This window comes from Amblyomma maculatum, chromosome 1 (genome assembly GCF_055883805.1).
Source record: "Amblyomma maculatum isolate TAMU_Amacu chromosome 1, ASM5588380v1, whole genome shotgun sequence".
In the NCBI taxonomy this organism is placed as follows: domain Eukaryota; kingdom Metazoa; phylum Arthropoda; class Arachnida; order Ixodida; family Ixodidae; genus Amblyomma; species Amblyomma maculatum.
In genome coordinates, this window is record NC_139344.1 from 155,288,130 (window position 1) to 155,315,822 (window position 27,693).

General features: G+C 44.2%; 1 protein-coding gene across 6 annotated transcripts in view; it reads left to right on the forward strand.

Moving 5' to 3' along the window:
* Nucleotides 1-27,693, forward strand: part of LOC146204687 (influenza virus NS1A-binding protein homolog) — a 63,897-nt gene that overhangs the window by 24,803 nt on the left and 11,401 nt on the right. For 5 of the 6 annotated variants that reach the window (XM_084589396.1, XM_084589397.1, XM_084589400.1 and 2 more), the window contains 7 exons: nucleotides 8,628-8,864; nucleotides 10,533-10,717; nucleotides 11,719-11,843; nucleotides 13,274-13,530; nucleotides 17,083-17,362; nucleotides 18,278-18,481; nucleotides 23,216-23,455. In XM_084589396.1, coding sequence (XP_084445522.1) covers nucleotides 8,703-8,864; nucleotides 10,533-10,717; nucleotides 11,719-11,843; nucleotides 13,274-13,530; nucleotides 17,083-17,362; nucleotides 18,278-18,481; nucleotides 23,216-23,455 — 1,453 coding nt within the window. In that variant the 5' untranslated portion in view covers nucleotides 8,628-8,702. Of the gene's footprint in view, nucleotides 1-8,107; nucleotides 8,199-8,627; nucleotides 8,865-10,532; nucleotides 10,718-11,718; nucleotides 11,844-13,273; nucleotides 13,531-17,082; nucleotides 17,363-18,277; nucleotides 18,482-23,215; nucleotides 23,456-27,693 lie in introns of those variants that run through there. The other variant, XM_084589399.1, reaches the window with a different exon arrangement.

Below are 27,693 nucleotides of genomic sequence, written 5' to 3' on the forward strand. Positions count from 1 at the left end.
ATTATATTTTTGTGTTCGGTATAGCGTCTTGAGACGCAAGGGGCAAACCGTGGTCGAAATGGAAGAGCGCACTTGCTAAGGCATTCTCCTGTAAGCCGTAACTGCCCGTATATCTCAAGAGCCCTCTCGCGTCGGCAGCGTGGGGGAGTGAGTGCTCAACATTTGGTCCGCGCAAATCGTAGCTGAGAAGTTGAATACCTTGCAGCATGATGATTGCCGCATAATGGCAGATAAGTTCAAAGCCAGGTTTTTGTCTGAAGTGAGTTGCCGAGAGGGCTTTGGCTCTGCAATCAATCTTCGCAAGCAGCGCACCTTGGAGAGACGCGTGATTAAATTTGGACATTTGATAGTGTGGGGAGTGTCAGTCTTTGTGGAGTCCACAGTTGTTGGTTATATGTTTCAGTTTCAGTGTTCATCGGCGAGTACAGCGTTACCTGTTTGTCAAAAAAGTCATGCTTTCGTCAACGCTGTAGCAGAACAGCTGCTGACGAGGCCGCTTCTGCTTCGGCCGCAGTCGGCCACAGTTGCGGAGTTTGCTGCTGATGGCACAATCATCGAAAGAGCCAAAAACATCTTGTTGCCGCAGCCAGTTTTCGTGACCCCGTTCGATTTAAACGTGGATGTGTCGGCAGAGGGTCAGCCTTCAGGGTGCGCTAGTGTGTGTGTGTGTGTGTGTGTGTGTGTGTGTGTGTGTGTGTGTGTGTGTGTGTGTGTGTGTGTGTGTGTGTGTGTGTGTGTGTGTGTGTGTGTGTGTGTGTGTGTGTGTGTGTGTGTGTGTGTGTGTGTGTGTGTGTGTGTGTGTGTGTGTGTTTTAGAGAAAGAGAGACCGTCTGTCGGCGGCCTGTGCAAAATTTTCACTCGTCGGTGAGTCAAACGTCACTGGCGCGGCATGTTTATAGGGTCGACGTATCTGTTTAGTGTAGTAGCTGTTTTGAAAACATGGGGGCAGTCATCGGTATGCATTCGTACACGGATGGCCCGTGCGGGAGCGCAAGTGGCGGCTATTCACCCGGTGAGCCGTAGCTTTGAGACTGGCCGTGAAATCTGAAACTATGCGAATCTGCAGTACCCTGCGATTGTGGCCGTGTTTTCCATTGTCCCCTTTTTCGCGTCTCCGATTTTGTAAGGCCTCGCGCGTCCTCTTGCCGAGCGGCTCATCCGATGCCAAACGCAGCAGATTTTGCGCTGTACCCTATTTGATTTTCGCAAAACATTTTGGCCCTTTATGGTTTGTTTTAGAATGTTTTCGGCCTGAAAGATTTCGAGTTTACGTGTCACGTTTTCTAAATTCATAAGCTTGCACCGCCTCCGTGTGGTAAGAAGAAAATAGCAGCGATTAAGTTTTGCATATATGTTTGGTTTATAATTTCGCGCCATTTTGCCGTCTAGCATTTTTTTATTTTTTGAAATATGTAGATTTTTCTCCGCTATGTATAACAAGCTACAGGTATACCTTTTGGTAAAAAAAAAAAATACGAAAAAGTGCATTTTGCTTAAATTTCGCCCTGAGATATGGCCCAAGCAAATGTCAGAAAATAGCCCATTTTATAGTGTAGCAAGTTGCTACCACTGCACAGCGCGACGGCTTCGCTGCCCAGTCTTTGTCTGCCGCCGTCCTTTTAGGGTACTTTCTGCACGAAGCGAACTCGCAGCTTCTTCTGAAAGGCGGGTGGAAGCGCTGCTCCATTGTGCTCCGAACTTCCTTTCCTGCTCCATCTTGCTCAAAAACTTAATCTTGCTCTAAAATTGCTCCAAACCAGCGGCATGTGCATGTTCTGCCATCATATTTAACAAAATACGGATTTTTGCTGCACAGGGGCTATTAATGATATATCCTCCAAACATGTGATTTGATGCAATTTGATTGACAGTGAGAAGCACACCGTGTCAGTGACATGATGCGAGCTTCATGTACTCGCTCTAAGGGCGGTTTTAGTCTAAACAAAGGCGACACAACGGTAGCAGTTGTGAGCGAAGCAGTCACGGCGAGTACCTCGAGCCCTTAGGACAGCACATAATAACTCTAGCGGTTCTCAAAGTTCAGCTGTGAAAACAAACGGGTACTTCACCATCACGCCTCTGTTAGTACAATAGCATACTTGAAACGTAAGGGAGTGACGCCACAAAGGAACCATTCACTAGACATATTCTCAAGAATGTTGGAAAGTCATACAGGGCCTATTTCCAGCATGTTTAAATTAAGGAAGCGCTAGTGTCGGTCAGGTGAAAACATCAGGAGCCACTCACAGGAGGTATTAGGCGAAAAAAAAATCTGGAGGAAGAAAAGGCTACCATTGAGTGCAGTCAATTCTTCCTGAAGGTACTTCTGACCAGTACCCTGGATTTTTTCCAGCATAGACATAGGATCATCGATGTGAACTTCAAACTAGTGATGGTGCTTGAGCACATCTTAGTGGTAGACTCCACGTTTCAATCTTATCACGTCAAAATAGTCAGACTTGTTATGATGTGTAGAAACAAACGTTTGGTTGGCTACTAGTCCCCAGGTCGGTTGTGTTATTTTAAATATCTATACATGTCTTGGCTGTTTGTCTCGTCAGAAATGCAGGTGTAGTCAGCAAAGCATTAAACGTTGAATAGAAAGCGATTAAATTTGGTATTTTTGTAGGTTAGAAACAAAAACTAGCCATTATTAAAAGCGTTTGACCCTAGAAACATGCTCCAAAACATAATTCGGATGCTCCAAACTCTCGTTTCATTGCTCCAAAGCTGCTCCAAAATGCTCGAGCTTGCTTCCACTCCTGGAAAGAGTACTTCATTGTTTTAGGCGAATTTAGCGTCATTGATATCACAAGTGACATGGTTTCTATGAACGATATGAAACAGTCAACAGGGTAGAGTGTCATCCTTCGTTTGTATGCCGAGGGATTTCCTGATAATAATATAATTGGTTCACGGGAAAGGAAAGGCGCAGTATTTGTCACACTTTCTCTGGGGACACCTGAACCACGCCGTAAGGGAAGGTAGGAGTGAAAGTGGAAAAACGGAAAGAGGAGCCGTAGTGGAGCTCTACGGAGTAATTTGGACCACCTGGGGACCTTTAACGTGCGCTGACATCGCGCAGCACACGGGCGCCTCTTCCGTTTCGCGTCCATCGAAACGCAGCCGCCGCGGTCGGGATCGAACCCGGGTGCTCCGGCACCAGTTGTCGGGCGTCTTACCACTGCACGACCCCGGCGGAACTTCCTGATAATAACATCGTTTTTTTTTTCTTTTTACAATTAAAAGCGTAATGTGCATGTTCAAAGCAGAGATTGATTCCATGCTTCTTCAGCTGTTTACTTCAAGTCCTGGAATTGTAGTGTTTCTATTTCAGTCAGTTACACTTCCTGCAAAATATTGTGCACCCCGTTACAAACAAAAAATACTGTGTTCAGCGCTGTAAAGCTTACATTTCTTGAGGGTTGAACGTACTGTTCAGGTGAAAAAGTGTTTTCGACCGAAACTGAAAGGGTTAAGCTTTCATGCCTTCTTCCCACCCAGAGCGCATTCAGCCCCGGTGCTCCTCACGTGTTGTGTTTACGCGATCAATGGTGGCATCAAGCGAAGAGGATATTCCATACTTAAGGAGTGCCTCAAGGGGACAGCGTTTTGCCGCCACGAATAATTCATCCGTGACGGAAAGTACGACGCTGTTAAAGCTCGTCTTGTTACAAGAATAAAGAATTAACCATCGGACTTAAATTACACGCTCAAGAATTTCGATGCCGCTGGCTTGTTTGGTATGGTCAAATTTCAAAAACTGGTCTCGTTTTGTGTTCAGCGGAGTAATACGTACGCCGCGTATCGTGAACTATAGTTTTTTTTTTTTTTTAATTTGTATTCTACTATACTTTTGCTGCAGCGTCCTGACCGCACTGTAAGTATTGGATATTTTTATTACTGTGCAATTCCTTCCCCTGGGCGGCGGCCGTCCGCCCCTTGGACCCTTTGTGGTGTGTCGACCCGACCACCGCTTTGGCGCACTTGCCTGGCTTTCGACGCGCGCATGCAACGTCCGACCTTGCTGGCGTCGCATCCGGTGAGAGATCGGGGGAACGCCGGGAGTGCGAAGTGCGCGAGGATAGGAGTGAGCGGTGCGTCAGCACGGAATGGACGCTCCTGTTAATTGTTAATATACCCAATGTACTTTTTCGTATTTTATTTGTGTGTCCAGACTTTTCTTTCACATCTTTTTAATTTTTTTCTTTTTTTTCATTCTAATGCTAATAGGAAAACTTGTATTATACATAACGTACTGCGCTGAACAACGCCAGCGAGGTTTGCTGCAGTACAGTGGCGCGAACGCGGCGCCTGCGCTCGGCGGTGTTTCCGCATACCTTGCAGAACAGAGGCGCGTATGCAGGCAGACATAGGACGGGCGTCTTCAGTTACGCGCGGCGTTACGGAAGCTCTAGACATCCTCAGTGAAAAGGACCCAACACCGCCGGCGTTGTCGTGCATGAAAGTTAAGTTGCGTGGTTTATTAGAACACAGTTCAATGGTCACACGGGACAACAGCGACTGTCGGCAGCTGAACTTCCAACTTTTTGCGCGCCAGAAACAAGTTTCTGATTAAAGTCGTTCAGCTGTCTTAGTAACGCTAGCTATCAAAACGACTGTTTTCTATTTTACTTGCACCTTCTCACGGCGAAAGTTACTGCGGAATTCGGGAAAAATGGATTTTTAGCAATTATCTTTCTGGCACATAGTCGGTTATATTCTGGTTGGAGCATATTAAAGCGATGTACATGTTTCAGGTAGCCGAAAAAAAAAAATTGTAGCCGCGAACGACGGCGTATCAATGAAAAAAAAAATGATGTAGGAATTGTGCAGTTAGCCCAAAAATTATGAATTGAAATTACGGGGACGCTTATGCTCTGCCTTTAAAGGTATGATGCAACAGCATGAGGCAACTGCGGTGTTTTTCTTTTTTTTTATTTTCTTCAACATTTTGAGTTCTTAATCGCATCATATTCCTTAGAATCCTCTCTCTCCGGCACAGAAATAAAAAAAAAAAGTTTCTCAAAATGCAAAGTAAAGTGTTTTAAAAGAGCAAAAGCCAGCAAACCGAAATCGAAAGTCAGTTTCGGCCAGCATGATCCCATGGACAGCCACCAAAACTGTCGCCTGTGGGTAAACCGGTAAACTGCGACTGTGACATCTGGGTTCACTATTTGTCTTGCAAACGCAGATCTAATGACGTCACGCACCCAAGGTTTCCTGTAGAAATGAAATGGAAAATTTAATGGCGATTTCCACTGTTCGCTCCGGAGCCGGTTTTTAGTTTTCTTGCTCCGGGATGACGACTTGAATTTCGCTTCTTGACCAAGATAGGCTGCGCGTATTCCGCTGGTCGTTTGGAGCAACTCGGGGCGCTCTAGCCATTCTAGCTCGGTCCGCCGACCGTAGTCGGATCTCCAGAAGTTCTAATTGGCGATGTCGTTATGTCGTCACTTCCGGAGGTTGCGGTATTCTTTTGGTGGTAGTGGAGTGGTTTATTTATTTTTTTTTTAAATAATCAAGAAGAAGGAAAAGAGTATTGCCGGCCGCGGCAACTGCTATCTAAAAAACAAGCACTTGAGCGGCGGCCGGCGGGAAGGAAAAGGGGATAGGGAGAGGATAGCGAGGGGAAGTACAGAGGGGAGCGATGGGAAGAAAAAGCAGGGGGAGCTTTATACATTTTTTTACAAAGTACAGACGGTCGACGAGTTCGCATCGCTCGCGCGCGTGTCCGAGCACTGTCCACAAACGCCTGCGCGCGAGCGGATCTTAGTGGTTCCAGAGATATCGGCAGAGGACGCTGGGCATCACCGCTTTTCGCGCACGTATGTCGAAGTGCGTGTATCGAAAAACGTCCACAACGTGAAAAACGTGCGACAGCAAGTTGCAGAGGGCCGCAGTCCCACCTATTTATCAATCTCCACACATTTTGGGCTGGGATGCGACCAACTTCTGGAACCGAGGAATTTGAAGAAATGTCGGAGCTGCCTTCTGGCTCCCGTTCCTCTTCCGCACGCATGCACTTGTTGCTCACTTTTCAATTTGTTGATTTTTGCCTCTGGTATTTCACCTTGGCATACAGTCGTAAACTATCACATTGCATGAAGGACCACCCGACATTAATATAGATCCCCGCTTTAACCAAGCCTTATATGCGAACGCGACTGCGTGGCCTTGGCGTAGGAGGCTGATTCTAGATCCATATGGTTCCCGGGATGTTCGACTCCCTGCTTACCCTCCCATCTTCGTGATTTCCCAATCAGTACCCGCCCGTTTCATCTTCCAACTGAACTCTCCAATGGGTTTCAGTTGGGATTCACGTTCCATCTGGAAGTCGCATTCCAAATGCATAGTTCAGTTGGTTCCAATTGGATAGGCCAATTGGACCTAGCAGCTACTTGTGCAAAGTCAATGGACTACCATTTGTACACAACTATAGAACTGGTTTCAGCATAGCCGTGGACTGCATGTCGCCTCCTCAGGGCATGTGTTCTGTGTGTTGACGACCATGTTAAGAGCCTTGCAGGTACGCCAGCTGTCGAGGTAGTCGACCAAGGAAGTCAGCAAAGTGTGTTTTTCTGATGTCGCTATTTGTATCGTGTTTCAGTACCCTGTTCGATATTGCTGCCGTTACTGCATCGCAGAGTGACGATGTCTGATAGGCTTCTATCACTTGAGAATTCCTCTAACATTTGGAGCTTGAACTGCGGCTCCATTGTCCGTTCCGCTCTCGTCCGTACAACGGTACTGTAAATGCGACGTGCTCTGTTGGTGCCATTACTTTTTTTTTTCTTTTTTTTTTTATGTCGGAAGTTGCCGAAGGCGCGAACAATGGTTTAGCAGATTTATCAAGTGTTACTGCCAATTATGACTTCTTCAACTTGTTTCTCCATTAGGGGCCACGAATAGAGCTAGGCCGCGCAGCCTTTCTTTAGTGCGAACAATGCCAGGTTGGGCTTCCCTGTGGGAATCTGACAAGCGCAGCTTTCAGCACAACGAGGTTTGCGTTCTTTTTCACGTGGATGGCTCGTTAATCGATTAACGAGCCATCCACATGAAAAATTTCTCTCGCACGTACTTTAGGGAGGATTTCAGGTGTCAGGGTAGTTTTCTAGGGCCAGCCTGTTGTGACGTACTCCACGACCTTTTGTCTGTATAGCAGGGGCCCCATCGCAGTGGCGGGTGCCGGCGGCCGCGTGCGTGCTCTGCACACATGCGGCCCTCGAATGTTTGGCCTATTTTACGCGCACTTGTTTCGTTATCGCCGAGCTCGGCACGTGCGCATCTGCGCGCCGATCGGCATCTCCGGGCTATGATTCGTTTTGAGGTTCATCTCGAACGCACCCGATAAGAGTCGTCGTCGGAATTTTCCGCGTAGATTCACTGCTTTCTTGCTACACTGGGTGCTGCGGCGGTCCTATAACTGAACCTCTCCGAGCGAAGCCGCGGCATCCTCTGTCGGAGTCGAAGGTCCATTTGTGGGTGCCCCGTGGCTCCGGCCCATTTGCGCGTCTCTTGCACAGACGACTTTTGATCTGCTTCGGGAGCTACCTGCTGCCAAGTGACGGGACCCGCGTGATCAAGGCGATCGCGGAATGCCGGTAAAGCTCTTGGCGACTCGGTCATATGCAGCGTTGAGCGTGCGCACCAATTGTCGGGAGTTGGCGAGCGCGATAGCTGTCATAAATTCCTGCGTCGTCTCCTACATAGGTCACCGCATCGCGTTTCTTTTCGCACTCCTTTCGCACGCGCACCCCTTTCAAGCACGTTGCAGTGCAGTTTTTCTATTTTCTCAGAATCGGCGCCACAAAGGTGTGCGAGCGCGTTATGCGTTTTCCGGTCGCGGTGTCCTGTTTCGTGGCGACAGCTGAGAAAGCGCTGTCGCCCTGCGGGGAAACCACATCTCGTGGTTGCATTGTTTTGATAAATGGAGCCGTGTGCGTCGGCGATGACCCGGCTCATGCCCGTTCTTCTGCAGTTATCTAATCGCTGTCCCGAGCAGCTAGTGGACCTCACGTGTTTGAGGCGCAGACGGCGCTCACAGATAGTGTGGGTTCTACTTGCTTGCTGCTGCTGGTGATAGCGCCTGTTGTCGGCGCCGTCTGCTGGGGCGCACTTAACGAGGCTGCTCAGACACGGACCGCCTCTTACCACACACAATCTTGTTATGTGAAGAGAATCTACACTGCCTTGCGGTATATCGGCTGCTTTTCGTGCTTCCGTCTCGTGATCTTTTGAGGCAATCTGGGGTCTCCCGAGTGAAATTAACACTTTAAGGCAAAACACCTTCAACTTGCAGCCAAGGAAACTATGTTAATGGGGGGCACCTGCACTTCTTGTAACCTCTTCAAATATTGTCACGTGCCCTCAATGTCAACGAGAGTTTGTGAAGCTTGCTCAATGCTGTTATATTATTGAAATCTTGCTAATATCCTGTCTGTTTTTTGTGCGTGCGCGTGCGCGTGCGTGCGTGTGTGTGTGTGTGTGTGTGTGTGTGTGTGTGTGTGTGTGTGTGTGTGTGTGTGTGTGTGTGTGTGTGTGTGTGTGTGTGTGTGTGTGTGTGTGTGTGTGTGTGTGTGTGTGTGTCTTGTGCAATGACTCTTCCTATTTACACCTTGGTGCAGGACTCTGGTCTTCAGCCTCCAGTCGTGGAATCTCTTAGTAGCGACAGTGCCTTCAGCGGGACTAAATCGGGAACAATGGATCCGACTGTTGTGATCAGCACCCTTGATGAAGAAGAGCAGAAGCCAGCAAAGCCAGCGGAAATGCTCATCTTCGATGATTCTGCCCATCTCAACAAAGTTCTCATGAACTTAAACAAGCTGCGAAAGAATAAGCAGTTTTGTGATGTTGTCTTACATGTAAGCATTCTGGCTAGGTTATTTCTTATAAATTGTTCAGTGTTTAGATCATATAAAAAAATATAGAATAAGAGCTTTTCATTAAGGACGCTCCAGTTCGTGTGCCAAACAGGGACTTCTTTTGTTTCTTGCATGAATTATCGCATTTTAAGAATTACTCTAAAATTCCGAGCAAGCCGCCACCCTCCTCACGCAAGCCTAAATTATCACTAAAATAAAGAGGGAGGGGGAGGGGGGGGGGTGCTATCTCGGTACATCACTTTTATGGCAATACTTTCTAGATAGTTTCCAACCTTGTTTTGGCATAACTAGAAGTATCTTAGCCTTCCTTCCCTTTCATTTGTTTCCACAAAAAGTTCTTAAGTACATAATAAATTGATGCAAAAATGGCAATCACCTTGGAACACTGAAGTGAATAACAAACTACACTGTGATAGAGGTGTGGAAATCAAGTACCCGCCAGGAACGTTCTAAGGAAATGGCTGTATGCCATCTCCGTATAGGACACACACATTTAAAGCAGAACTTTGTTCTAACAAAATAAGGCAAGCCCCTTTGTGGTGCATGTGAACATGAACTAATAGTTATCCACATGCAGACAACTTGAAACACCAAAAAGGAAACATTTTTCACAGTTTTACAAAGAACACATGCCTCTTCACCCAGCATTGCTTTCATTTGTCCTGTATTTTTAGGTTTTTAAGAGAAGCAAATATGTTAAACAAAATGTGGGTTTGAATCGCTACATTCCATAGATGTAATACTTAACCTTGTGGTTGGTACATGATAGCCTCAGTTGCTTATGCACCACTAAACGCAACACAACACAAAAAGATTTCTTTAAATCTTCAACTGCGCCAGTTAGCTGCCAAAAAAGCTAAGATGCACATCTGTACTTCCAGTGTGGGCACAATTTAGGCTTGAAAAAGCTTATGTAGTATCATGTTAATATATATATTTTTTGCAGTAGCAGACTAATTAGAGATTTTCTCACTAGTGTGCTAAATAAAACCAAAACAATTGAGTGGTATGTTTAAGTTGGCAGGTGGTATGTAGTAGGTGCAGGTTAATCATGCTAGGATAAACATATATTGTCCAGTGTGCTTTAGGGAATCCCCTAAAATGCAAATTTGAAATAAGGGAACATTTACTTAGCATATGCATCTTCGGCAGCATAGCTGCAAAAGAAGACTATGCAGATTTTATAAATGCATCATTGTTGAAGACATTCATTGGGGTTTGGCAATTCATCTTTCACCACAGTCACTCTATCAACTAAGTTAACCAGGACAGCTAGCAGAGGACAGAGAGAGTCCAAATTGATCTTGAAGTGAGATTAGTGTTTGTATATGTATTAAAACAGGAGATCCCCAAGGTTTAGATTTGAAATATGCTTTCCTCTATAGCTAAACTGTTGCCCTGGTGTGGATGCTAATGATTAATTACTTCTTTATGGATATGTGTGTACACTACACAGAGATGGCTTTCTTTTTTTTTCTAGTAATGTATTGTTCATGCTCTTGTGGCCACATAGTTATAGCCTAGGACACATCATTGCAATTCCTGCCTCACTGACATTTGTATGCAAATCTCCACCATGTGTTAAATGCTTTAATTATTGGGGACTGGGTTCAGCTCAAACAAAAGGATTTTCTGGTTTCTCTTAAGGTTGGTTCTGGTCAGGATGTGCATGAGATCTATGCACACCGTGCTGTAGTGGCCAGCGTGAGCCCCTACCTGTTCGAGCTGCTGGCTCAGAAGACCAAGGGCACATTGCAGAACCAGTGCAAGATTAATGGGAACTTTGACATCAGTGCATTTGAACGCCTTGTGGACTACGCTTACACTTCCAGGTATGTTTCTTCTGGCATGATTTCTGACATTGGATGGACTGTAGGGAATTCAGACTGAGACTGACTTGTCATTTGATATGTTAGTGACATACAAGTGACGTACTAGCTTGGTGCCGGCATAGGTTCTAAATTAACCAGAGACTGGCTTCTACAGAGTTTAATCTACTTTTATGGCTGCCCGACCTGCAGTTTGTGTTATCAAACGAATATTAATTAAGGATGCAGCTAGACTTTTAAGATAAAAAGAACTAATTGTCATTCCCAAAATAAAAAGTAGTTATCATTTCTAGGTCTTTATTAGGAGTTGCAAGCCAGAGGTGGTATTACAGGCAGTTATGGTGTGATGCTTTGTTTTTAGTTAGCTGTGATTAAAGCTAAGACTCCTGGTAGTGTTCCCATTATGTTTATAAATATGTCTTATAAAGGCTTCTGCAGTGTGTGGTTTGGTTTATATAACGCATTTAGTCTTTAGAAGAATTTCGCAATGAAAGTTGCATGCTATCCGCCTCTAGATCCCTAAACCTTCCACTCTTAACTGAGAGTCAGTACTTATACATTGAGCTTTCATAATAAGTGAGTAGGTGAAACTTCGGAAAGCATTTGAAAAGTTCCAGAAAACAGTTTAGTCAAAAGAATAAGTGAATACAACAAGTGTACTTGTTCAGCAGCTTGGAGTAAAAACAGTGCCCAAAGCCTGTTTTTATATATTTTATTGCTGCTTTCAGTTTTAGTCTTGGCAGCCAGTCTGAAGAATGGTTAAATAGGCTTAGTTAGTAATAAACAGTATCTATAGCAGGTGTCATTATTTATTTGATACGGTGTGCACATATATTTCTAGCTGTATAGCTGCGCTTGGGTTGATGTCAATGAGTAATTACTCCCTTATATATAGTTCTACCATATCACTGATAGTCATTAGAAGCAACTTTTTTTCCACACTTTTGTCCTACTGTGTACATGTTGTGAGTGCCTCGGTTGATTTTTTCTCTACCTGCTGGCAGGCTGGAAGTGCCCAAGTCCAAAATGAAGGCCATGTACCTAGCGGCTGCAAAGCTCAAGGTTCATCCTGTAACCAAATATTGTGGGAAGTACCTTGTGGAGCATTTGACCCCAGAAAACTGCACAGGTAAGATGACCGTTCTACTTTTCATTGCTGGAAGGCAAATTTCAAACTTGCATGGTAGTGAAGTGATTCTCAAGTACATGTTGAAATGGCCTGTCAGCTGTGTTGTCACTGCCCAAAGCATTGCAACAGACATGATTAATGGTGCTTAATTAAGCAATAGCCCAGTACCATTATTTTGCATGTCAATTAGAGGTAAAGTTGCACCCCGCCGGGGTGGCGCAGTGGTTACGACGCTCGACTACTGTTCCCAAGGACGCGGGATCGAATCCCGGCCTCGGCGGCAGCTTTTCGGTGGAGGCGAAAAGCAAGGCGTCCGTGTGCTGTGCGATGTCAGTGCACATTAAAGAACCCCAGGTGGTCGAAATTTCCGGAGTCCTCCACTACGGCGTCTCTCATAGCCTGAGTTGCTTTGGGACGTTAAACCCCACAAACCAACCAACCAACCAGAGGTAAAGTTGCCCATAGTTGCTTCCTTTTCTTACTGGAACTGAACTCTGCGTCAGACCTGTTAAGAACCATTATGTGTGGTGCTTCACTAATCACAGCTGTTTTAGTTATATGTATATATATATAAAGAAACCTCAGCTGTTGTGAGCACAATTTGAAAGTGGCATTGTGTCACACATGCTTAGTGGAATGCCAGTAATAAACACAAGATGTGTACATCTAGCCGCAAAAGTAAGAGTTGAGAAATTCGCTAACTTGTTTTTGTATGCTGCCCGAGCCGTGCTTGCTATTGGTGCTGTAGTGTGGCTCACAGGCACCAGAATCTTGACCCTCCACTATCAGGAGCATGTCATGAAAAGTTGGCTGCTGAAATGTTACACAAGCCTGATGTATGGTTAGTATAGATTTATTGTCGTGGCAGCAAAGATACTTGGTATACTCTCTGCATTAGGGTAAAGGGTGCTACATCAAGGTACCTAGCTAGTTGAAAATTTGGAATGTCTTCTTTCCCGGGCACACATATTTCTTTGATAGTCCCCACCAGTGGTCTAACCTCTGCGTGCTAATATGCACTAATAAAGACTTGTTGTTACGAAGCCATTGATTACCTCATTGGGGAACTATTCATTGGAAATGAAGTGAGTGCACATGCTCTTTAACTGTTTTTTCATCTTGCGGAACTGCCAGAGACCCAATGGCAATGGGGTTTAGGCTGTAAGGTGGGTGCAGGCAAGACAGCTGCCCTCGATCATTCTTATGTGATGACATGCAGAGATTAGCGCATCGAGTGGTGGAAGTGCACCAGGAAAGGAAGGTAGTACAAACTTTCATTTGGCAGCAATGTTTTTCTATTAGATAGAAAATTTAGTTGTTTAGTCCAGGAGGCAAAAGTTGTGCAGCACCCCCACATTTGCAACATTTGGTTCAAGAGCTGCATGTGTGCCATGGAAGGACATAGTTCTTTTTTTGGGGCATATGTACAGGGGTGCGAGCCATCCTTGTGGAGTCCATGGACCAGGAACTAGTCGCCGAAGTCGACACATACATTCGTGAGAACATTGCTGAAGTGGTGAAGAGCAAGGAGTTGCAGAGCCTGCCACACATCCAAGTGGAGCTGGTGCAGCACAGCAACTTAGAGATGGATGCAACCAACAACAAGCATCTGTGCCACATGGTGTTGGACTGGATGCGCTCCTCCTTTGACCAAGAAGGAGTCCTCATGGAGACCCTCACTGAGAAGGTGCTGCTGCTGCTGCTGCTCTATTTTTTCCTGTACCCTTAGTTTGTCTCTGTTGAGTGTTATTTTCTGCATTCATTTCATTAAGAAGCATCAGTGAACCCCCATAGCTTGTATGTCACTTGGGATCAGGAAAATTTTTCACTGCATTCACAGGCTTTTTAACATTTTAATGCGCAAGCATTTGTTGCCTCATGGGTGATGTGACCACGAGCTGCAGACACTGTCACAGTGAGCTGTCAATAGTGTCCACACCAGGACTCGAGCTGCCATCCTTTAGTGTCCCAGTCAAGCACACTTACTACTCCGTGCTGACTTTCTGCGAACATGTCTATAATTCTCCTTGTCAAGTGTGAGGATGCTGGAGGGTGTTAAGGGAAAACAGAAAAAGATAAAACTTGTAATAAAAGAAAAGTATGTATGTAAAAAGTTAAAGAAAAAACATGAAAATAAGGGAAGAGAAGCAAAAATAAAATGAAATCTAAAAATAAATAAATGTATCCAATAAATACGAGAAAAAAAATTAAAACACTATTAGGAAAGGTAAAGTAAGTACAAGTAAAGTTGCATACGTCAGAGAAGCAGCGAAACACTGAATGAGCTCTTAACAGAACTAGGCCCAGAACTCTCAATGCTTTCACATTTCCGCACGTAAGGAGACCTCAGTGTACCCCTGTAATTTTTCGCCTTGGTTGCAGTCACCAGCCCCTTTCTGACTAGTCATGGGGAAGGTTTGGAATTGTTTAGGGACAATCAGTAATTTCAATATATGTATATGATAAGCATACATTTGTCCAAATTCTTAGCATGAAGTGGTGTCATTAAAAGTGGCACATGTATTGGAAAACAGTGTGTCAACTACCGAAAGGTTCGACAAAGTGATATTGCCTTTTCTTTGCACTGCGTATGCCTTACCAATGGCTTTGTTCTCGCAAAACAAGAGAAACCTACTTGTAAACTGTACGGAGAATTGGTCATCATAAGCAGTATTTTATTCTCATGCACTTACTTGCTCAGACAGAGGAAAAAGCATTTAGGACACATATCTCTTCTCACCCTCACTTGCACCTAGGATGAAATGGCCCCACCAGTGTGGTGCAGTGGTTAGGATGCAGGATTGAATCCCAGTTTTGATGGTGGTGAAAAGCAAGGCAGCCATGTGCTGTGCGATGTCATTGCACATTAAAGAACATCAGATTGTTGCAATTTTCGCAGCCGTCCACTTCGGTATCTTTCATAGCCTGAGTCCCCTGAACCCCATAAAACCGAACCAAACCTAGGATGAATGCGCATCTGTGTCTTTATGTTTATCAAAAAACCAAAGCTTCTAAAAGAAAACTGATACTTTAAAATCGTTTTAGTTCTTTAACCTTGCAGTTGACACATGGCATTATGTTGCTTTTGTGCCCTAAAACCCAGGCACACTAGTGAGAGCTTCTAGATGCGACATAAAATGATTTTTTCAAAATATGCCATGTTACAAAGGTGGCCATATGGGCATGCAGATTAATACTAATTAACTGAAAGTCTTTTATATTTAAGACTGAAATGAGGTCACTAAGGTGGTAAATGGAGATAGTACATTACTTCACAAGTCGAGAGCAGAGTCAGTATACTGTCCATTCTGCTATTTGGTTGGAACTATGAATACCATGTTAATATTGCATTCATTTCTTTTTCTTTATTAAATGTTGCAGGTAAACAGGGACATTCTTATTTCATGCTCTCTCTGTTTTTCCTTTCTTCAAGGATAAGTGCGTCTCTCATAGCCTGAGTCGCTTTGGGACGTTAAACCTCACAAAACAAACATCTTCAAGGATAAGTGTCACGTGAAGAAAAGTGTTGCATAGCAGCAGCTGATGCACTTCGTCATTTTGAGGTGCAGAGTTGTCCACGCATGAGGTGAACACTTCAGCAGGTGGTCGATCTCTTCAAATAGTTATTGCGTCTGACGCAGTCGCATGTTAGGCCAATAGCAGGCATCAAGGTATCTAGAGGTGGTGCTTCGCATGGCCTGTCACTCCGCATCGATGCACTGCCAGGTTAGATGCTGTTGCGCTCCTAAAGAGCGGCCACATGCTCACTTGTTCACAATAAGAGCGGACGACTCTGTACATGTAACTTCACAACAGGTCACGATTTATAACAGCTAAAAGGACTAGTTTTGCACAGCTTGCAGAACTAGCCATTACCGAGATCAACTTCACTGGATGCTTTTATTGTACCCAAAAGGATTCCAGATAGTATATTTTTCCAAGACAACCAGGCACTCAGCAAATGACATAGTATTTCTTTCTGTAGCAGTTTCACTAACACCAAGAAGGCATATTTGCTGTTCTTTTGAATTCCCATTCAAGGAAGTCTTATGTTTTACACATTTTTTATTTCATAGCTGATATGGGTTTCAAGAGAAAAGCTCACTGGGACCGGCAAAAATCTTTGCTACCTATATCGGGATCTTTGCTGTATTATAGTTGTAGGTGATGACATGGTCCTGAAGATGCGGCGTGGTAATCAAATGGCTACTTACTGAACATGTCTTGAAAGAAAACACTGTAATACCTGCCACCTCTCTCTTATCGTTTGTTCATGCCATTTTTTCAGTTATAAGGTTTTTTGTTTACATCTTTTAGAAGTACCCAGTAAGCATAAGGACACCGTGGCTACGAATACAATAGAGTTTAATTTCATGGGAAAACCAAAGCGCTGCATGAACACGGCGTCATCTTCCACTGTTTCTGTCTTCTAAAAGGCAATAGATGAGAAATGGGCGCAGCAGTCAAGCCCTGCAAACCGCACACACTGCACCTCCAGTTCTCTCCACTGCTGCCTCGTGCTTCGTGCTGCGCAGTGCTGTGAATCTTCGGCCGTTTCTTCTCTTCCCTATTTTTTGCTGTACTTTTATTTTTTACTTAGAGAATGGACCGCGCTGCCTTCTTTCAATGTTTGCAGACAGCTTTACTTCTTTTTTTTTTCCTACGAGCTGCATGCTTTTCCTCACAGCTCTAAGGCCAAAGTAAAGTAGGCTTCTCTTCTTCTCCTGATGGTAAAGCCATCACTCGGTTTTGTTCTGATTCTAGGTAGCACGCGTGCGGCGATGTCATTTTGTGGGAAATCGTCGCGGCAGTCAAACGCTGTTTACTGTAACCAATTTTTGCTAAAAAATGTCATTGCTGTAAAGAGGGAAAATGTACAGTCGTCTGTGGAAGATGAACTGGGACTTATGTTTCACTTTACTATATCTGAGTTTACTATAGCAAGGTTCTACTACCTGTAGGAATGTTGACTTCCCCTTTTCCTTGGCCCTCAGTTTTGTATGTTCGTTTTTAGGTAAAAATTTTCAGCTGATATGCAGCGATATGAGTAATCAGAATTGTTTTTTATTTAATGCATGAAGGTGTTTCACGAAGCAAGTATTTGGGAGGAGATAGGAAACTAATATATGGTCTTCTGACCTCTCCTGTTGAAAATTTCTCAACGGCAGCAGCAATGCTTATTGTTTATGCTATAGCCTTGCACTACATCTTGTAACCAAGTTTGGGCCCTCTTTTTCAGGTGCACATGCTGTACCTGAACCTTGATCGCACTCTGCATGACTGTAATGACATTGAAACTGGTGATGCTAAGGACACGGAAATGATCCAAGACTACAAGCGTCTCTCCCGCCGGCTGTCTCAGCCAAAGGGCAGCAAGACCAAAGGGCGTCCTGGAATTACTGTGACAACACCTGCAAAACCACGGCAGTTTCTTTACACCCGTTCTGATTCTAGTGGATCATCTTCGTCGGATGAGGAAGATCGTGATTGGAAGATTATTGCAACTACATCAACAGGAGGTAAGCCAGATGACTTTTTGAACAAAGCATGTTTGTGTACATTATTACAGGACACATTTCAGGAATGTTCTGGGAAAATTTTCGAGCTGAATTATACTGCGGAGTATTGTAGCTAGTGCTGAATGGCTAACAATGGCTCTCAGTGTAGTATTATATTATAGGACACTCTTTCTTGCAAGTGTGCAAGAAATAGCTGTGCTGTCAGGAGCAGAAGTTGTGCATATCACATGCTGTCTCTGCTTTTACATTCTTTCATCCTTTTAGTCAAGCTGGAGCACCACGGAGCAAAACGAGCTACCTAATATGCCTCTAGATAAAGATGGTCACCTTCTTTCCTGTCCAAGCAGCAGGTTTTGCTAGAATACAGCACAGCCCAAGCTTGAGTGGTATACTATCCTGTTTTTGCTCCCAACAGTTTTATAAGGTAAAGTCAGACTGCACAGTGGAGCATTTAACTTGTTTTACTAAGACCTTATATCTGACCTCGAAACGGCATGTATAGGTAGCAGTACCCATTGTCTTGGGTCTTACGTTAAGAGAGCTTGCAAGTATGGTATTTCTTGTTCATTTTGCCATAATTTTTCTTGCTGTTTCTAAGTTTAGCTTGTTATCCAGGCATGCATATTTGGAGTCTGAGTTAATTTTTCAGCATGCTATGATAACGGCGCGTGTTCTGACCTTTTAGCTGCTTTGATTCTATTCATGCCATAGTGGGGGGGGGGGTGCTGCTGGCATTATATATGTACATCAGATAATTAGGATGTGGTGTAGTTCAGCGTTTATTCAGAAAATGCATTAGGCAGCCATTAATTAAATGTTCTTTCAAGCCTCATCTTTCTTACAGCTAGACTTCACTTCAACAAACCGTTTTGTGAAAGTTGGTTTCCCAAAAAGAGCATGATCTTTGCTGTGCAGCCCACAGTACTATGGGCCTGGCAGTTGTATCGGGCACCATGATTGTGCTCTCGGTGGTACAAAGGCTCAATGGTCCAGCCAGCACTGGGGACAGCTCACCTGAAGTGTGCAACACAACACTGGGATACACCACAATGCCTCCCATGATGAGTTCCCGCTGTAGCATGGGCACGGCAGAGTTCCAGGGCAAGCTGCTTGTCTGCGGTAAGTGGAGGGGCCTCTTTGGCATTAGTCCTCCTGCTTTGCAATCAGAAGTTTTCTTGTTGCAATAGCTTGATCATTTTACTTTTTGTAACTCCGAGGGAGAGAAGTGTGTTCAATTGTCAAGTGCACTACAATAATCTTGGTAAAGTAGCAGCAAGTGGCTTTGCTAATGGGCAAAATAACAGTATGTATTCTTTTTTTTTTTTTGCATACATTACTACATTGAGTTTGACTGTTTTACCGTAGCTTGGTGGAGCTGCTATATTTGATGGCAACATATGACTCACATAGAACTGAGAGAGGTGTTATTAGTTGCACGAAGTGTACTACAAAATTACCGATTCAGTTGTCAGCTTACTGCTTTTTTTTGCGCCAGCTTAGCTGGTTTTGACGGCATCAAATGCCAGCCATGCCAACCACTTTTAATGGAGACAGAATGTAATGACATCTATAGGTCCATTCGTTTCAACTGCACTCTCTGCACCAGTTCCATAAATTTCTGCGGCGGTGCCGCAAGCGTGCAGCGCCAGTTTCAACAGTTAAGGTGCACCATTGGCACCGGTGCTTCCGAAATGAATGGTAGAGTACAGGCCATGCTGTCTGCTAGTCTTGGCATCACCAAAAAGCTGCAGTTGGTTGTGTGCAACTCGCGTCGACCGACGCCAATGTCCTGATTAATTTGATGAATTTACAAATACCACATGACAATGAAGTTTCACCATTAACCACCCACGATGCTTTTGGCTTGTGCTTTGTATAAACGCCGAGAAGGCCAGAGTTAATTATTCAAGTTGTCAACGAGAACACGATAAAATTCGCCAAGGAAACGGCTATGCGTACTCGCAAGTAAACACAGGCATGCAGTGTGATGCATGCCGATTACCGTATTTGCACGATTCGAACGTGTCCCCGATTGTAACAGTAACATTTAACAGTAACAGTAACGCACAGTAACATTTAAGGTCCGGAAACCACAAAAATAACTTGGCGCCGATTCTACCGCGCACACTGAATGACGCAGTCAGCAAGCGTCTGAAAGTTGCTTAACATTTAATCAAACTCAAGGACACAAATCGGAACACTTGAATACAACCACGAGATGGGAACATTATAGTCTACTCGCCGTCAAAGTCGGAAGACAGCTCTTTTTCACTGTCCATCAACCACAAATTGTCATCGCGAACGCATGTCTCCAGGACATCTAATGCGCGGGACGCTGCCCGGTTCCCCTCTTTTTCTGCTAACAGGATTACTTTCCACTTAAACGACGCCTTGTAATGAAAGCGTCGTAACCTTTCCGTCTTGTCACTGTGCTGTGGGTGAATGCACTAATCCAACGCAGCTTCCGGGTACACCAGCGAAACGGAACGTTTGGGAAAAATGGCGATCGAAACGCTGGATCCGCTCATGGATGGATCCGGCTCAAAACGGCTTGCTGATATCGATGGCATTGCGGCTGGCTATCGTTCATTCAGCTGCTTCGTTCCAGTTTTTGAGACGTAGGTTTTGGTTTGGAATTTGTTTTTTTTTTTTTTTCGTTTTGAGTCCGATTGTAACGCGCATGTATTTTTGAATGCTTATTTTCGGAACAAAAGGTGCGCGTTAGAATCGTGCAAATACGGTATATACTTCACTCATGACCATGTGCGTTACGATCGCTCGCTCCGCAATTAAGGTGCATATATATGCATTTGCACAACACGTACATACTTAAAATTGCGATGTGCTATTTGAAAATTTTTATGTTTGGGCTGATTAGAGCCATTGATCTGAGCGGCATATAGACCTCCTTCACTCTGGCTACGTCACGAAGGTGTGGTGGTGCTGTCGTCGTTAGTGACTTTTGCGCGGTAGGCAAAACAAATTCAGTTTCTTTTGCCTACCGTGATTGCGAGGTGGTTCGCTGCTGTCGGAAATAAGAACAAGCACCCTACTGACTAGTTGCGTCGCCATGGCATGTGCCCAAAGGCGCAGAAAGGGAAGTTTAGCAAGTTTGCACAGGTTTGATGCCGACGAAGTGAACTGTCGTGGTGAAGTGCAAAGGCTGCACATTGACGCCGGCTCATAGAATATGCGACACTGTCGTTGGAGCATTACGCAAGAGCAGTCTACCTGCTCAAAGGTCACGAATAACTTGAATTTGGACTTCTTTAGGACACGTAATGGGATCTTGGCACCGTTTTGGAGTGGGTGCGACTTCTCACGTAACATATGTAGACGAGGAAGCGAGTATATTATAAGGGGTAGGCCTGTTTTTCGTTGTTGCAGTATGCGTATAGATGTCTTTACCTATGTAAAATATTCCTCAAACACATTTTTTTTTTCACTTTGGTAATTGTTTGTATGCATAGTGTGCTGCTGCGTGAGGGATCTGTGTTGCACTCCTTCGCAGTTATGTTGCATGGCTAACTTTCGCCGTGTTCACCTCGGAACATTTGAGTATATTGAATATATTTGGGGATGAAGGCTGCCCATGCGCGTTGACAGCCGTTGAGTTTCTCAATTGTAGCTGCATTGTTTTCATGCCGAGCGGATTTAGTTTTTTTCACAGCAGCTAATTGTGAATGAGGGTAGTGGGGCTGATGATCACCGAGCGACATATGGGCTCATGATTCAGACTCTCCGAGGATTTTGACATCGACTACGCTCTGCATGACACTGTGTCCCATTCTGAGTTTATCCTAAATGTAAACGTGGCCAGGGTGGAGGGCAATAAACAGTGTCGCCCTAACCGTACACAACCACCGTGGCCGCTTCAGCTTGTAATTGTAATGAAACCTAAAAACGCAAATACCTTTGATGAAATTGCGAACGTTAACAGTTGTCCACAAACAGAGCAGACACAACAGGAGTGCTGTGAGGTAATTCCAACGAATAACGCAAGTATAAGCAAATCCGTGCGGTGGCGTGGCATGCTACTATGCAGACTTAAAACCACCCTTGAACCATGCAGCCGCTAGACGCTAGCGAGGGGCTTCGGGTTTTCTAACAACGCCCATTTGCCACTCGGTGTGAAGAATCATCTGATAGTCCAGTTATGTTTCGAGCGGAATGCTTCGTACGTATTTTTCACACGCTTTTACGGGCGAGAAAAATCATCGCCTACTTACTGGATTGAAAGTACTTGTAAGCATCTGAAGCTTTAATTCTCAACGCTTTCTGACCGAAAACCACAAATAGATAACAACCTTGCTCATTTTCCTGGCGAGCAGCGACACTTCGTTTGTGCTCCTGGAACCCACTCTCCGTCTGGTACAGCGTGCGCGCCCGGATACTGCACGCCATGTACTTCGAGTTTTTGCATGCATCTTTTTTGTCCTCACCACTGAGGCTCGTGAAATACTCAAATACAGGGGGCTTACATGAACCTGACAAAAGTAGTCAGATCCCCTTTCAGACCTGGGAAAAGCAAAACGCAGAGGGAGATGGTAAACCGGTGACTCATTTCCCATTTAAAACTCTCTCTTTTTTTTTAATGGTATACTCTACACGCATTCTGTCGAGGTCATCTACACTTGGTTATAGCACATGGTTATTTCGTCTGTCAAAAACGCACCTAGACATTACAATAACATGCTCTTGCATGCTCTTGACAAGCTTCGCCATAATGCGCAGCTTCCGCTTCTTTGCTCTTTGCCAACCATGGAATCGCAGACTGCAGCGCCACCTCGATTGCCTTGCTTGTTTGTAAATATGCAGGAGGTCTATCCTCAGCCATTAAGATTCATTCATGAATACGGTGCACAAGTAGTAATTAAAGGCTGTGCATATTGCCGCTCACATAAACCGTGCGCCAAAATGCCGAATAAGATGATGAATTTTCAAATAACACATCGCAGTGAAGCGTTGACACAAACCAGCCTCAACGCATGTGCACCATTGTGGCAGCTGGCACGAAGTGCACATAGGCGGGGGATGTCTGCATTTTTTTAAATGAACGGTGTCGTGCAGAGGGTGCCATGTTGCATCACTGAAATGGATAGCAAAGTGCAGCATGGCATCAACCAGTTCACATAGTGCAGGCAAATTGAACTGACCTTATGTCCTCTGCAGTGTTAGTGCATGAGAAAGAAATCCGGGTAGTTTTGAGAACCCTCCACTACTGTATCCCACATAGTCCACATGCAGCTTTGGAATGGGAAAACCATGCATACCATTGTACTTTTGTACAAGAGTGAGATTTGTTTCACTGCTGTGGCTTAGTTCATTAATCCAGCTCGCAAGGTAGCTGCTGTTGTTATTAAATGATGTCAATGCATGGCACATGAAAAAATTTGCTGTGGCTTAGCTAAGGTTAAGCCTGGATATCTTGAAGCAAAAAGCATTCTTCTCGTACTTCTGGCGTTTCAGCCGCTCGCCTAGCCTTGTGCTTTTCAGATCTTCGCTGCTTTTTAGCCAAGTCTCAAGCTACCACTTCTGGATCGGTGTTTCCGCGCCGTCCGACTGCTGCATCTTCTCCTTCCATGGCGAGTGTCTGCGCCTGTTCTATGAGCAAGCGCGCCTTATCGAGGAGGAGAAGCGGCGGCGCACATGCGCAGTAGCGCGTGGCGGCGGCGAAAAGTCAGGCGACGGAGTCAGCAACGGCGGCCACCTGCACCATGCATGACGTCACTAGGTTTCGCGCATGCACAGAAGTGGCAAATCTGGGGCTTCGGCTCACACGAAGCACGGTGTTGACGAGCCTAGTGAAGCTTTTTGTTCAAAACCTATGCATCCTTGGTTGCTTGTGTGCAGGTGGCTATGATCGGGGCGAGTGCTTGCGCACAGTGGAGGCCTACAACCTGGCCACAAATCGCTGGACCTCCTTGGCACCCATGCAGACCCCACGGGGTCGTGTCGACGCCACCGTTTTGAATGGCCTCGTCTATGTGATAGGGGGCAGCGATGGCTCCAAGGAATTGGCATCCGCTGAGGTGTTCAACGGCTCAGCTTGGAACGCCTTGCCGCCAATGGCCGTTGCGCGCTCCAATGCCGGTAGGTGCAGTGGCATTGTGGGTCAACCACGGTGCAGCTGTTTCTCTAATAGTCACTGTGTTGAGTCGCTTATATTGGTCAGATGAAAATACAGCTATTATTTTATTCATTTTGAGATTAGGCATGCAGCTGCAAATCAACTACACTCAAGTTTTCAGATAGGTTCCAAATGATGGGCATAAAGTTGGAAAAGGTTAAAAGTGTAGCCCGCTCTGATGCCTGACAACATAACACTGTATCAGCCTATGCGAAAGCAGTGTTTAGCACTCAGACATGCGCCATTGCTGTGACGGCATTCCTAATTTTATACATATTCCCCGCAAAGGTGGCCAACGCAGCAAGGTTCAGCCAAGTTTAGGGAGCCTTGCCTTCATGGCTTATCTTCTAGGCCGTGGCTTATAGGGCGCAACTCTCGCCCTTCTCATGAAATAAGACTTGGAGCTGGTCTTCATATTCTCATTTGTAGCAAAAGCTTACTTTATGTGTATGACATGATGGCCGTACTTGGTGCTCCATGAACTCTAGTGGAGATCAGTATTGCATCTAACAGCTGCAGCCTTAGTTTTATTAGTTTTAATGCTGATGCTCGTGCTTCGTTGTTTCGCACAGATATTCATTTTGTATGAATATTTACACAAGTGGCAAATAATCGTGGAAATATTTGGTTCATACTCTATTCAGTTTTGTGAAAGTGCTATTCGCACGCCCCTAGCACGAATGCGGTGGGAGTTTTTGGTATAGTAGGTAAGGTCCTCTGAAAATACCTTTGATACAGTGCGCTTTTTTTTCTTCGTCCTATTTCTATGTGTTGTCTGTGAATTTAATCTTTGAAATATTTTGCTTATGCACACATTCACACTATAGCTGAGCACGCATTTAATTTAAAACCTTCCTGTGCATGGGGAGAAGAAAAATGTTGTCATTGCATTTACCCAGCAGGTGAACAACTATGCGTGAATCAACTTAAAGCATATACAAATATTTCTTAGTTTGAGTCGTAATATTCTACTTTCTTTTCCTCAATATTGTCCTCTGTATGTGCATAATGTTGAGTTTAGGTGTTACCTTGCAAAACACATACAATGCATTGTTAGCCACCTTGTCATTCAAGTGCACTATCTTTAGGGCAGAAAAAGGCCTACTCTTTTCTTTTGGTAGACAACTTCATATAATTTCTTGGTTCTTGCTGCATGGCACTATTGACAGCTGCATGTCTGAAACAGCTGGGCTTAGCAATGAAAAGGAACTACCTATTGGAAGCCTAAAATCTTGCAAATATTGTATGTTGTACAGTTCTCCACCATAGTTAGTGCTTTCAAAACTGCTAAAGGTTTTCAAGCATTTTTATTATTACAGGCTTCATGTTGTGGCATTCAGGTTGCTATTCAGTTTCTTTTACGGTTCTGGGGGACAACTTCTTTTGAAAGATGAATTTTACTTCAGCATGTCAGTGCGTCTAAAAGCACAAGAGGACAGGACCATTCAAGTGACTGTGTCATGTCCATTCAGTCTCCCTTGTTCTACATCCAGTGTTGCACATAACAGAAAAACCAGCTAACCATGCTGCCACTTCTTAATAATATAAAAAAAACAGGCAGCTTGGAGGTACAGTGATCTAGTGCCATTACCTGATTATAGGTCCGTTATGACACTGCACACTGGGAACATGGTTACTGTTTCAGGATACAGCTCTCAACAAATTAAATAAATAAATAATGCAAAATTTTGATTTGAATGTATTTTATGGCAAATAGCATCTGATGTATGTTTCTAAAAAAAATACATAGCTAAATTCCCACCGTAGCAAATATGCCATGCAGTTCAACATAGAAGCGTAAGCAGGCTGTGATTGCCAGTGGTCTTGTAAATGGAAAATTCAGCGACCTACTTGCAGAGAGCAAGCAAATAAGATGCCGAATTTTAGTATAACACCACACAACCCCCTAGCAGAAACGTAATGCTATTTTTAATTAATTTAAATTTAATCCTGGAATGTCCTGGTCCCTTGTCTGTGTGCCAGATTTTGCAACGGGAGTTTCATTTTGTTTCACGGTAAAGCATTTTTCAGTTTTGACCAACTAATGAAATACAAGAGGTTTTGCTACAGCATCTGTGATGTCGTCTTTTTGTCAAAACATGGCTTTGGTTCCTGGTTTCCGATAGTTTAATTTTTTCTCGTTATTCCAAAGACTATGTACAAGACAGGGAGGGGGTTTGCAGGAAATGTAATGCAATAATCGGCCCGAAATGTTCAAAAATTTGTGATGGTTGCCCTTTAAAGGGACTGTTGGCAAAGTAGGCAAATGGTTAAAGTAAACAAACAGTTAAAATTGTGAATTTTGTCATTTCCCATCTTCTGCATACAAAATCATTGTTAGCTTGTAAATGAGTCATAGTCATGCTTTCATCATGCCCACATAGCATGCATCACCAGGACTGTAATTTGCAACACAGCTGCAGGGCATGCTGTGAGCTGTGCAAGAACCAACTCTGTGCTAGTGCGCCAAAATGTACGCCACCCAACATATGCCGCACGAGACAAGGAGAGAGCATGTTTCTCTGGGCAGTGGTAGACTGAGGCTTGTGGGTTCTTCCAAGAAGTGAGCACCTCTCGCTGAGTGTTTCGGGCGGCATTTTGCAATTGGTATCACGAGGGACACGCAAGAAATGGTCCTACTAGAATTGCTGCTCAAGTTGCTGCTCTTCTGGTGTTTCGCAGGCAGTCTTGTAATTGAGTGCCTTGCCTTGTCGCAATCATTGCAAAATAATGGTAAACATTGTATTACTACATGATTCCTGCATTTTTATTTAATTCCAGTAGGCCTTACAGGTATAACAAATTATACTGAGGCTGGTAAAAAGATTTTTTTTTTTTTGCGATCTCTCTTTTTTATAGCTGTATTTTGTGAAACATTTTTCTCCTTATTTTCAAATATCTGTGCTAATTTTCATTTTTGCTCAAAGGTATTGTTTGTAACACGCGATTTTCATTATTCATAGCATTTAATGGAAGTTGATTTATCCACGTAGCTATTGCCACGCATCTTTGCCATGACTTCAAGGGAGCTAAAAGAAATGTTCTTTCAGCTGGACGTTCACTTGATGCGAATGAGCATGCTGCCGCTCATTATGATGAATGGAAGTTAGCATTAAAATGGTTCCAATAGGCACATATTCCACAGTAATGAAAACATTATGCATTTATTTTCTACCTGGCACTTTAGATAAAATGCAGTAATCTTTACCTGAATTTTTGTATTCATTATCGCCAGCATTCTGACTTGGATGAGTTCATCTTTGCTTTCATGCACCGTTTCTGATACAAAAGCATGCTAAATAACAAAGGCTTTATCTTGTGTATGCAGATGAGCGCCTTGCTGAAATTGTGATGTCATTTTATTTGAAAACAGGCTCTTCCTTTGCTTCCGTAACTGACAGTGTAACATCATTCGTCTATAACTTCAGCTGCTGCTCAACTTAAAAGCCAGCTTCGTATCTCAGCATCTAAATAAAGTCTCATGAGCAAAACTTGGTGCATGCATGCTTTTGACGCATTCTGATACTAAATCAATGCTCTGTTTAATCTTTCCACTTGTTCATTGAACTGAAACTTGATGTGCTGAAATTTATTAAAGCTTGCAAAAGTTGGTTCATGTGGTATTTCACTATCGTTTAGCACGTTCAGGCACGCTCTAGTTCAACAGAAAAATATTCAGGCTTTATTCTTGAGCCTTCGTCACGAATGAGACAAATGCTAAATTGTTTTAAGAGTATTTTCAATTTCAAACATAATTTTTAAAGGGTTTATTGAATGAAATTGTTTACATTATTTAATTTTTATTCAATATTTCCTTACCTAGACGCTACGCCAAAAATTTATGTTGTTTTAAAAATAGTGTTGGTCAGTTTTTCTGCTAGGGGGTTGTGTGGTACGTAATATATAATTTCACAGATCAGGCAGAGGAGGAGAGAACTTAAAAAAATCCCAGGCCCAGTAATCAGGGTTGTAGGATGTTGCTAGGGTGGCTAGAATAGGGAGGTGTGAAGACCGTGGCGCTTTTCTTTTGTTGTACATGACCCCCTTGCACACCAATGCCGCTAGGGGAAATGTGGCGCTGTTGCTAGAGGCGCGGTAAGCTTCAGCCGCGTCGGTACATGCGTCTGGCCTTGGCCGCGCCGTAGTAGTTGTCAGTCGCTCTGCGGCTGCATTTTGTTTCGTTGGTTTTTTTGCTTGTTTC